This window comes from Antedon mediterranea, chromosome 1 (assembly GCF_964355755.1).
Source record: "Antedon mediterranea chromosome 1, ecAntMedi1.1, whole genome shotgun sequence".
NCBI classification, from domain to species: Eukaryota; Metazoa; Echinodermata; class Crinoidea; order Comatulida; family Antedonidae; genus Antedon; species Antedon mediterranea.
Genome location: NC_092670.1, coordinates 37,663,702 through 37,676,758, shown reverse-complemented (window position 1 = coordinate 37,676,758; position 13,057 = coordinate 37,663,702). Strand labels below are relative to the sequence as shown.

Below are 13,057 nucleotides of genomic sequence, written 5' to 3'. Positions count from 1 at the left end.
AGTACCATCCTGTTTGATTCAGAATACGCCTTTAATAAAGCTCCGTCTACACTATCAAACTGTATGTGACAAAAAATGTGATGTGCCATATACGGACATGATGTCATAGCATATTTGGGTATATCACCTCCATATTTGGGCAAAGTTTTTTTGTCTAACTAGTTTGATAGTGTAGACAGAGCTATACATTATCCAGGTACTGTAAAGCAAGGCATAAAATATACTGTAGAGTTGCAATGTTAGCAAATCTTTAGCTTTTTCCATTACAATACAAGAGAATAATCAATGACTGTTAAAATGAATATTGCCACTAGTAACAAGCAACTTAATAGGTTTATCTAACTAAATAAAGGAACATGTTACTATAGATATTATGATGTCAAGAAGATGATTAATCAGGCACAAGAATCTGAGGTATTACATACATCACACTTAGATAAACAATTCCTAGAATTCTACAAATAAATCCAGTATCTAAAATGCTTGCATGTTGCAATCACCATAGCTGTAACTGTACTATGTAGTTTAAAGAGTAGTAGGTTATAATCTAAAATAGGACAACAGTTTATTACTGTAGTATAATTGGCTTAATTTAAGTCCAGGTATTCTACAAATAAAATCAGTATCAAAAATGCTTGCTTGTTTCTGTCACCGTACTATATAGTTTACAAAGTTATAGGTTAAATATAAATAGGAAAATGTTGTTATATATTATTGGCTTAATTTTAAGTCTTTTACAATCTAATAGCAATACTGTATGAAGTATTATAAGGCCACAATGGAGTCATTGACATTTGGACTACAGTATATTTATTTTTTTTAAATAGGAAAATAGGAAGTTATGGAAATAATAAAGGAAGGCATTAGGAAAATAAAGGATTAGACAAAAGAGCATCAGTTCACGTTAGGGAAATAGAAATTTAAACAACTTAACCACTCAAAAATAGTGCTTAAGTTGACCAGTTTATAGTTTATATCTCTTTTTTATTTATTATATTTATTTAACAAAAAAATTAATAGAAAAATTATAATTATTTAGCAAACGAAACCATAACAGTGTCAAACAGAAACTGAAAACAGAAACTGGCAAATTAGCAATGATTAAGAATATCAGTATAATAAAAAATGTGATGTACTCGTATATGGACATGATGTCATGCAAATTTCTTTTTCTGTTTGTACGTTTGTTGATATAGATGAAATTTCCTAAATAAAAGAAATTGAATATCACTACCTTATTTGGGCATATCACTACCATATTTACACACATCACAGCTTTTTTGTCAAACTACTTTGATAGTGTAGACAGAGCTCAAAATTCTCTTACGTGTTGTACTGTACTGTACATTACCATACAATGCATGATACAGTTCATAAAACAATTAAAATCACATCATAAAATATATTGAGGGACGGATGAAGTGTGAACAAATTGAGATTCATCGATATGATTACGGAATGGAATACAATGCTAATTAAACCTATAGCGTGAGTCATAATAATCGATACACACTTTCGGCAACTGTGGGTATGAATTACAGAAATTATCACATTTTAGAAGAAGTAGAAGATTATCTTCAACGAATCTTCTCTACTGTACAAAGTATTTTTTTTTCACACTGTTCTGACTTGTTCTAGAAAAGCTGCTGATGAAACATTTTCATTTAATGGCCATGTTTCCGTAGACAAAAAATATGGATTAAAAAAGATATTTTATCTATTATTATTAAAGATGTATTGTCCTCCAAAAACATGAAAAATTAAAACAAAATTAATTAAATCAGACTTTGAATAGGTTATTTTGTAGTGTTAATAAAGTTAATCACTTCACTAAAAAAAAACATGTTTTAAAGTTTTTCAACATTGAATATTTTGAGATTCATTTATAGCAATGTAAATATCATTTAATATATTTTAAACAAAAATAACAATTTTGATTTAATATATCATCTAAAAAAAACAATTTTTGATTCACTCTATAATAATATCTGGTTACCTATTAAAGGTGTCAATTTCAGGTCTTTATTTCCTCAATAAAATAAACTAAAAACTGTAAGTAGAGATTTCCTTCTATCCAACATACTGGTGTCTTCCAAGATATTCCACCATTTACAGTTTGATTTCTAAAAGAGTTTAGTATGCAGTACGGTAATTATACAAAGAATCAGAGTGACTAGGTATCATCAATAGAATATGTACTTATTCTCACGGTACACAGTAGGTACTAAACTATTTTATTAGAAAGAAAGTCAACTCCTAAAATTACAATGACAAAGCCTCTATTATAATTGGATTGTCATTTTTCCTGACTTATTTAATACCAACAACATGCTCTCCTGTTACTTTTTAATTTTCATTATGATGTTTTGTTTTTTTTGTCAATTACAATTAATAATATACTTTTCTTTGTTAATTTATTTATTCTTTATAATGGGTAACCTCTTCTGTAAAAAATACACAAACCAACAGTGGTGTTGGTAGTCTATGAGTGCCGCTTACCTGGATAAACCAACATAAGACTCTCACTCCGACGAGAGGTACAGTAAACATTACGAAAAGAAGAACATTAATAAAATTAACTTTTTCACATCCCCCGTTGGATAATGGATCAGTCCTTAAGGGCCAAATTAACAATTATGGTGGATTTAGAGTGTAGGGGTTTGAATATTGAAACAGGAGAGAAGGAAGAATTAAAGAAAATTAAAGAGACTTCCATATTAAGAGAATATATGACTCCAGCCTGACAGTGTTTTTGATTAATCTTAGTTAATTAATTCATTATATAAATACCAGTTATGTGAACTCATATTTTAATGAGTTAAATATCAATTAATTCTCTTGTTTACAATTAATAAATTCCCAAACGACTAGACAAGTAGTCTACTCCAGGTAGAAATATGAAGAGAAGCATTTCAAATGAACTATTCAAGCTGAAGTAACTGTTAAATTTGTCGAATGGCGAGATATTGTTCTCTCCACCGTGTAATCGCAAACAATCAAATTGTTATGATTGTCGGTTTGATTGTAGGGGTGTGAAAAGCAAATCAGAAAAGAAAATAATCATACTCAAAACAAAAATAATTCTGCAGAAACGAGTCCGGTATATCTATACAGTACTATGAAATACATCGGAATTGAATGAGCACAGTAAGTGGCAAACATGGCGTACAGTGGGTGATAAGGCATGCATTATTGAAAAGGTGTTAAAATAACCTGCTAACAACTAGCAAATGCAGTGCTCTATAAAATAGATTGTGTTAAAATCATATTTTGATACTAGATTAAATGTGGCAAGATTACTTGAATACAATGCATTTTTGGCACTAAATATGCATTGTCGGCTGAAATTCATGACAATGATTGTCTGGCCACTGAAACAGTACATTTTGATTTATAATCATGGAAATAACTTTGAAATAATTCAAATAAATAAACAAATACACTACCACCACAGTACTGTAAATTATCAAATTTCTACAAAAACAATTAACATACTTAAAAAAAAAAAAAGAAGATGATTTATGCCCAATTTGGCCATAAATCTTATAATTGACTGCTGGCAACAAAATGTACTGTATTAATGTTTATTTTGTACACTTCACTTTTAATCAAGAAAGACATTTTCATCAGTACCCTGTAAGTAATTAATGTAAATTGTACATTTTCAAAATACAGTTAGTAATGTATTAATTTCAGTATTTGTTAATCAAATTATGGTAATTCAATCAACACTAATGGAATAGTATTTATCCATCAGTCCTTTTGTTATTCACACAGTCAGCACACATAGGAATACATGAATATATTTGAATAAATTTAATCAGTATTGAAAATGTTAAATTAGTAGACACTGGTTTGATGTCAATCTAGGAAGATGTTATGAAAGGTGGGAAAAAGTTCAAATGTTCAAATTTAAGCTCTGTCTACAATATCAAATTAATGTGTCAATGTGCCCATATATAGAAATGATGATGTCATATCACTACCATAATTTGGGAATATCACTACCATATTTGGGCACATCAGACTGTTTTTGTCAAAACAGTTTGATAGTGTAGACAAAGCTTTAGAACCACACAATACTATATAAAATAAAATAAAAAAGAATATGATCATCTATCATCAATAGTGAATTTTACAGATGTTAATTCAAATCTAATTTCTGAATTAGAAAATTATTTCGCAAATTAAACCACAAACTATTAACAAATAATTTGATTTGCATAGCAAAAATCTGAATCAGTCAATCAACAATAATACCAATAGAGCATTGTTGGACTGTATTGTAGTTATTGAATTCAGAGAGGTACAGTATACACATGCTGGATTGATCTGTATTTGTACAGCAAATTAAACTAATATTGTATGTTACTGTATAGTGGTTTTAAATTCTGTATTTCGAAAATGAAAGCTATTAATACTATAGTAGAGTAAATTTCCCAATTTGGGGCACAAGTCTGCTAAATTCATCAACAAAAATATGGTATACTAATAACGCTAATGAATTTGTAAATTATTAATTTAAACACTTAGTATCCACTTCTGTTTAAATGAACTTATTATGAAGATTACAATTATTATTTTACGCATTTGTCCAAAACAAATTGCTAAAAAAGACCAAAAAAGTAAATTAAATGTATGTACTATTCAATATATTGGTAATTGCAATTTTCTACCCCCTTTTTTTTTATTACTGTAAAATTAATATTTCCGAGATATACATTATCTCAGAAGAGAATAAAACTTTAAATATGAAATACAGTGTCTAGCTAGTGTACAATTCCTGAACCCTGATACCAAAACGAGCAAGCCAACAAGCCACCAATTCACTTCCTTTTAATTTTTTATGGTAATTAGATGCCAATGTTGTTTTAAAGTAAGCTTTCTTCGTACAAAATTCAACAGTTTGAATTTTTTCGTTACTTATGATTGGTCAAATTACTATTACTGTAAGCTTAAAATAAAAGACTCATAAAGTTTCTATAGGCCTTATGTAATAAATAGTATTGCGATGACAGAGACTAAAAATAATCTAATTTATCCATTACTAGTTAAATATTGTACATTCCACACAAATTATCTCAATGAAATTCTGTACTTTAGGATTATGGTATTTGTGATCTGAAGTCCACAAATAATATAAATTCATTTAGCAGAAGTCAAAATTATTCTTGCTAATCTCAGCAAACAAACTGACCCAAACTTGCAAGGTCATGTCTGCAGTTAGATCTGATAGATGTAGACAACTGGTGAAACTAAACTTCTCCAAATTTCAAACTAAAACATGACAATGTTATTTACAGCATAATGAAATCAGAAAGAAATTAAATTTTTATTAAATTTGACTTGACTAAAATGATATTTAAAAATACAGATAAAAAATGAAAAGAAAAAACCTCTAAAAATATATACATAACCAGTAGGTAAACAGTCATCTTCGGGTAAACATATTAAAGTTTATAATAATAGATAAGTAAGATGCATAATTAATATTTGTATATTAATAATGTAATATATTTTTCAGTTTGAAAGGAAAGACAATGGCTTCAGTATAACATTAGGTAATAACTGTATGGACTTGATGACTTTCAATATTGCACTATGAAAATAACTAATATATAATGAAAGTTATCAGAAAGTTAAGAAAATATATCATGTTTATGTTTTGCAATAACCTTACAGGAATGTTTCTATCTGAAACTATTAAACAGTATTTTTAAAAAAATAAAAAAAAACCTTTTGTTGAAAGAAAACTTTAGATATTTAATTCTTTCACCTTTGACATTTAACCCCTTGAATGTTCTTTACCACATTTAAAAAACACATTCTACCAAGCCCAATCAAGGTAAGAAATGAAAGGCCTATTTTGGGCATGGATCATGACTGCAATAATACACTGTAGTGTACAGTAGTGATTAATTTACAGACTGAATTCCACACAGTAGGTTTAACTTATAGGATCGGTTACCAGGATCTTGGTATGAGACACGATTTTGCGCAATAAGGGATCATGTTCAATAGACGTACTGCCGTGACATTTGATTAGCATTACTTCAAGTTTCAGAGGGAAAATGGCAAAAGGTTTCATACTTTCTAGGATTTTTATCAGATAATCTCTTTATTGTTTGGACAACTCTTGTAACATGACCACACAGAGCTGATTTTGCCATTTTCCCTCTAACTGTTAAAGTCCTGTACTTCTTCACATGCATTAATTATAATATAGCCTACTGTAGAAGGACTATTTAACTAGAGTAGTTTAACAAATTAGAAGAATGTCCTATTTTGTACTTGTCCATAAAACCATAACCTTTTCCCATGTTTACGCAGACATGAATTCATTGTTTTTGTTAGCAGATCTTGCATACAATACCAACAACTGTCAACTTCCCATCACTTTCCTTTAATCTAATCGGAACATTTTAAACAAAATTTGTATTTATAATTTTTTAAAAAATGGAAACAGTACGCCTATTGTTACAGTAAATAAATCTCAAGAAAGATTGCATAATTGATGATACAGTATTTGATATCATCTTTGGTGTTACTGTTAATTGAATTTGTCCACACATTTTGTGAGGCAAATATACATTACACTGAAATTGAGTGATTAATGGCACTTTTTCACCTTTTTATCTAATGAAATTATTGTACTAGACCATCCTACCAAATATTGCCATTATTGAAAAAATTTATTGACGTCAATAAATGAATTAGGTTAATGACCTTGGAAAAGTAGAGTAGTATTGTAGATGAATGAAATGAAATTAAGCTTTAAATATACAGTGATTTATTCAATCAATGATGATTATTACCATTACCACAATTGTACTGTAATTTGTAAGTTGGTAATCAAATAGATTTACTTTGACCAATTAAGAAATACTTAGATAATAAAAAATAATACAATTATACTGAATAAAGTTTTGTTAGTCTATGATTTACCAGATCTGGATAAACTGACACAGATCTTTTCCCTTCCGAGGGAAGAAATGGAAAGTTACACTTTGAACGCCCATCCAAGATATTTGTATCTTCTGTGAGCAGTGCCCTCAAGTTAATTTTAGACTTTACATGTCTATATTTTTTGTAGTGAAATAAGTATCTCAGATTCTGTTATATTAAAACTGCTTTTTTATAGTTTGTGATTAAAGTTACCACAGTTAAAAGTTTGTTTTGCTTTACAATATCATTCATCTACAGTCAATACAGAATTGTAGTCATTTTCCACTCACTAAAATACATTCTGGAACCATAATCGTTTTCACGCCCTGAAAAACAAACTAGCATACCAACTCCATTATAAAAACGAAAATGACTCTAAAAACCTGCTTGAATTCAGATTTTCGTTATCATTGGAATGCATCGTCGGACCCCATGTGGATGTTATGAAGGAGAATATTGGTTGACTGGGTATAATATTGTATACTTCACACCATGGCTTCTGCTGAAACTATTCCAGCTCAAATTAAATCTATCGGGACATTTTTATGTTCAGTCCAAAAAAAAAAAAATCTCCAAAAAACAAAACTCACTGTAAAAATGGCTTAATTTGAGTGTTAAAATTTCAAGTGGTTCATTACAGTTTTTTCTTCTTTTTTAAAGCACTGTCTACTGTACACTATCAAAATAGTTTGACAAAAAAAGTGTGATATGCCCAAATATGGTAGTGATATGACATCATCATGTCCATATATGGGCACATCACATTTTTTGTCACATAAAGTCTGATAGTGTAGACAAGGCTTTAGACTTCATGTTTAGTAAAGGCATTTTTGAAAGAATCAACTTTTTGTAAAACACAAAACTGAAACCACAAATTTATGTGAAGTCATGTTTACTGTACTTTTAACAACTCAAAGGTTACCCAAGCAGTGATGTCTAGAATTTCAGACTGAGAGGTCATAATACAGTAATGTCTCAATGGTCTGTCAATCACACACCTTAAGTATGGTTGCTAACCTTTGTTAGGCCATCATTTCATTCCCTATGGACCCTAACAAGACACATAACAAGTGGAAATTAAACAACAAACTATCAACACGTTCTCCTAGCCTAAAGTCTTTCCCCAATAAAAACTTGTTTATTACCAGGCTAGACTCACACTATTGTGGTAAATATGGAATCTTGGAAAGTAGAACAAATAAGAGGTTTTTCATATTCATTGAATGCATCATAAGAGCGATTCATATCCATCCATGGTAACTTACTTCTGTATTGCGTGTGTTGTGAACTGATTTAGATGGGAGGTGTAACAGCTGCCCATGGCCTAGTTATTCTGCCATTATATGCTCAGTGTCTATCACTCAGTGTCAGCCAAAGTACTGTATGTCAAAGAAATAAAACATTAATCTCCTCCTTCTTTTCACCGATCCCCTCTTTTCAACACAGAAGTTTCTTCCTGGATGCCATCTAGAGGATAGCGACTTCTATTACATCATAGAGCCATACTGGATATTTTGTATATTTTAATTAACAACAGGCTAAATCCAGCTATCAAAGGAGCTTTTAGTTTTAACATTTATATTATACTTTATTTTATTTGCTAGATCATATTAGTTGGCCCAAATAAAAAGTTATGGGTCAAAGGCATAGTAAAGACAACTTCCCTTTTCATTGTTGCTGTGAACATTACAAGCACTTAGTCCTACATTATACTATTAGGATACAAAATTTACAACAAAAAGTTGATGTAATAACAATCAAGTATCAACTATTGAACTCTTTAAAATGCAATAAAAGTGGTTTAACCTTGTTTACCCACCCTAACAATAACATGTCAATTGTCAGGAGTACTAAGTACTGTACAGTGTTGTCAATACTGCACTAGAGTACTGTAATTATCCAGGTATTGTAGTGGTTAATCTCCACATTACAGTATTTACTACAGTACAAAGTATACTGTAGTTAATAACTGTAGTTCTTTCTACTGCTTCATATAATTAGATATTGTACAGACAGTTCCAAGGACAGAGGTGGGTTTGGGTGACCAAAGAGTGGTCGTACAGTAACCATTTGCCAATGAGTATTCATTTTTCTTTAACTGTAGAGTGCTTTTTAATAGGAAATAGAAAATGGGTGGTGGAAGACTGCACTACTGTCTGTACACAATATAGTATGATTTAAAAAGGCAAAAACGCCAGAAGAGGGAATATATAACAATAAAAAAGTAGGCAGTAAATTGAGTCATGATTGATTTGTATTGCAAGCAACAATCAACTGATGAAGTCATGATGATTTTTAGCTCTGACGAAACAACTGTTGAGTTCATATTGTTTTGATGAAACATTTTACCCAAACTACAGTATGTTGCTTTTTATATAGTGATGATAAAGTAGGAAAAATCTTGTTTACATACAGCAACTAAATTAAACAAATCACAACAAAATGGCAAATCAGTATTTTCCCATAAATTTTTCAGATGAATAAATTCTATTCCAGTTTGTATCTACTGTATTGTAATGAATTGAAGTAATAACAATGTTTTTATCCACCACCAATGTAGTCAGTGAAGTTAGATTAAAATACACACCAACAGCTGAGGTCAAAGTTCATATTTAGTAAACAATATGGGTATTCCCTAAAGTATGTGAAAAAGTCACAAGTGCAAAATTCCTCAATGTCTGAAGTGGGCTACAGTTGAAAATTTACGAGTTATGGATGTGCAGGAACAAGAAATGTAGCTTGATGTTAAAAGTACAGAAAAACATGGAAACAAAAACTATTTTGAAATGTTTTCTGTCATTACTTGGAGAAATGTCTAAACTCATTTTGATATTACACTTTCTCATTTTGGACCTGCCTAAAAACCTAAAAGTTTTTCTAAAATATTTAGAGAATGTTTTACTTTTTGCAGGGAATCTATTGAGAAAAACTATTTGTTCTTACTTTGAATTAAGTTATGTTCTTTTGGAACTCTTGGGAGACCAATTGTGTAATAAATATTTGTTTTGGGAAAATCTTGAAATTATTACTCAACACAAATGTATCTTATCTTTTATCAACATCCTGAATCAAAAGAGTAAACATTTATGTGTGAAGAATTTGGTCTTTTGATTGTAAAGATTAAGCCTACCTAGTCACCGTATACATTGTTGGCAATTAAAGTTAGCTTAGACCATGGAGAAATTTAATAAGTTAACTTTCTCTATGAAGATTGTAGATTTACAACAAATATTACTAACTATATATTATTATACCGATTACTTATATTAATCATTTCATGTTGAATGAATGAATGAATAAAAGTGGTAGTTCGAGCCACTAAAGAGAGGAAAAAAACTTTCTTCATGCTTGGACAAAGCAAGATAGTTGATAAGAACAGTAGTATACAGTAGCCCACAGAATGGTTTCTTAGAGACATTGGAAATTGGGCTAGAAGTAGAATGAAATCTTACTGTACTGTAAACATTGAGCTACTATGCAGTTGGTAATAATACAAATTTCAATTAAATAACACAGTAGGGCATTAGACTCTTCTCCACTCACTCAGCATCTGAATATAAATTAGTCGAACTTTGGACCCTACTGAAATTCTCTACAAAATATAGTCTTTTTTACTATTCATTGATGAATAAGCAAATATTTACATACACTGTGCAATGTTTATCAAAACACTATGCAACAAATTAGAACAACAGAACCTCCTGTATGTTCAATACTGTAGTACAATAGTACTTGTGTCACTGATTCAGTTTAATCTTATATGAACTTTATAATATTATGAACAAGGAAAAGGGATGAAGGAAAAACATAGGTGTAAACTGAATTAACAGTTACTTCCAAGAAGTTCATGTGGATATGGACCATTTTCGGTGTAATATGACTAGTAAAGAGAATTGATAATGAAAAATGAAAAACGTACAGTTGGGCACAATGTACGGTGTTTTAACCATAGAATTAATGCCAGGTACACTGTAACTTCTCTGCTAAAAAGAGATGAAAGGGAGGAAAATTTTGTAAACCTTAATTTTTTTCATCTTATTGGTCTCTTCAAATGGAACCATTGACTGAATCAGAAAGGTAACTATTAAAATACGTTTGTTGTACTACTTGTTATCAATAAAAGACATTCAGCCAACACACACACACACAGTATATTGAAAAAACAAAAAGCGAGCATGTTAAAACAGTTTAATTTTGTACTTGCTGGGTATCACATTGTAATTTTATTAACCCAAAATTGAAAAATACAATCCATACTTTCTCAGGCTTTGCTATGCCCCACATGGCATCAACCTAACGGGTGCTTAACGTAAGTTGTATAAAGTGACACGTCTCAAATTACAACATATGATTTAGAGTTTTCACAGTTGATGCATTTCTTATGTTATTTTAATAGCTGACTAGTAATTAAGTCTTTTGTGGTATAAAACTCATTGTTGTACCATGAACTTTAGTTTTACAATACCCTGCAGATGGAAGATCAAGAGAAGGTTCAAGAGCTAGTTTATTACTGGAATGGAACGTGTAGGTTGTAAACACTAGCTATGCTAGTACCAAGTACATTGTAATTCATAATTAAGAAAGGCCAATGAAAATACTTGTCTCCTAAATTATTAATTATGCATATTAATTTTATGATATATTAATATTAACACATGACCTAGTTAGTATGGGGTCTGGGTATGACATTTTAGGAAAATATAATTAGTGGGGTGTGATTTATTATAAAAGTCAAAAATACCAAGTTGTGTGTTTTAATTGCCTAAATTCAGTTTTAGGGGGTGGGATTACAGTATACTTTACTAAAATTACTGTATCAATCATGATTGATGAGTTACGAAAAATTTGTAAAACCATGTATTTCCACAAATATGTTTTATATTATTATTGATTATTAATAATGGGTAAAGAAATGTTGGATGGTTCAGTTTCTTTCTCAAATTAATAAAGACTAATCAGTTCAACAAAACTGTCTTGATTTTAACGCATACAAGCTTTATCTAGTATTGTTTGAAACCAGATGAAACTGTTTTCTCAATTATTACAGTTAATTTAATAATAATTTAAAAGTACACAACTATACTTACACACTTTCGGTACCACCAGCAGGTATAGGAGTTGCACTGTCTATCCTGTGCTCAGCAACAGAAAATCCAAAATAACTTCCTGGAGGCCCGACTTTAACCATCGGAAGACGAACCTCTAATAAGTTTGTACTATAATCATTATAATCTGCATTGTTACTAGTTGCTATTAAAATCCTTTCATGAAAAATAAAAATAAGAAAAATAGTCCTACAAAATATGAGACCGGTTTCCATGTTCGAACTGGGCGCCAGCCGGATAAAGGTTAGAAGAAATACCTCACGCCACGGAGTCAGCTGGTAATTGAAGGCATGTACGAAGAAAACACAAACAACACAACGTGGATGAAAATAACTTGATGAATTTCTTTCCTCAGCGAAATAGTTTAATACTCAGCAACAGACGCTTACAAATGACCACATACACAATACATAAAACTATATATGTCCGAAGTATATCAAAGTTTCTAAGCCCTAGACTAGGCTACATCGGCTATTTACTGCAAAAATGCAAGAGCTCCAACTGTTACTTCTCGCTTCGCTTCTCGTTGCGAAGTGAATGATTGAAATATTTGATTTATTTAGTCTCGCTCCAGTGCACCTGACGTTGGATGACACGCTGCTGGGGTCAAAAAATTATGATGACGGCAGGCATTCGAAGAGAGCTGAGGCACCAAACTTTAAAGATACAGTATTAATTTGTCCCCCCTACAATTTTTTTTGCTATTTAATTTTTTGTTAAATATGGCATTTTAATGTCACATAATAGTTATTCACTTTGACCAAAAACTGGATCGAAAAAAAAAATTACCTGAAAAAATGTAATTTAAAGTAAAAAAAAAACTGTACTTAAATTGCCTGTCAGACAATAATTTGGGTTAACGTTCTTTTGTCTTTTTACAAGTGAAAGAATTATTTGTGTTATTTTTTTTTCTACAGAATTAAATAACTTTATTAAAACTGTAAAATGGCTTATTTGACTTAGTTTTCAGGGGACAATACATCTTTAACATCTCTTTTATATTTACA

The 13,057-nt window shown here is 30.4% G+C and overlaps 1 protein-coding gene across 2 annotated transcripts in view; it reads right to left on the bottom strand.

Moving 5' to 3' along the window:
• Positions 1-12,594, bottom strand: part of LOC140057310 (integrin alpha-6-like) — a 45,707-nt gene extending 33,113 nt beyond the window's left edge. For both annotated transcript variants that reach the window (XM_072102957.1, XM_072103033.1), the window contains exon 1: positions 12,033-12,594. In XM_072102957.1, the coding sequence (XP_071959058.1) occupies positions 12,033-12,265 (233 nt within the window). In that variant the 5' untranslated portion in view covers positions 12,266-12,594. The remainder of the gene's footprint in view (positions 1-12,032) is intronic.
• Positions 12,595-13,057: the final 463 nt, after the last annotated feature.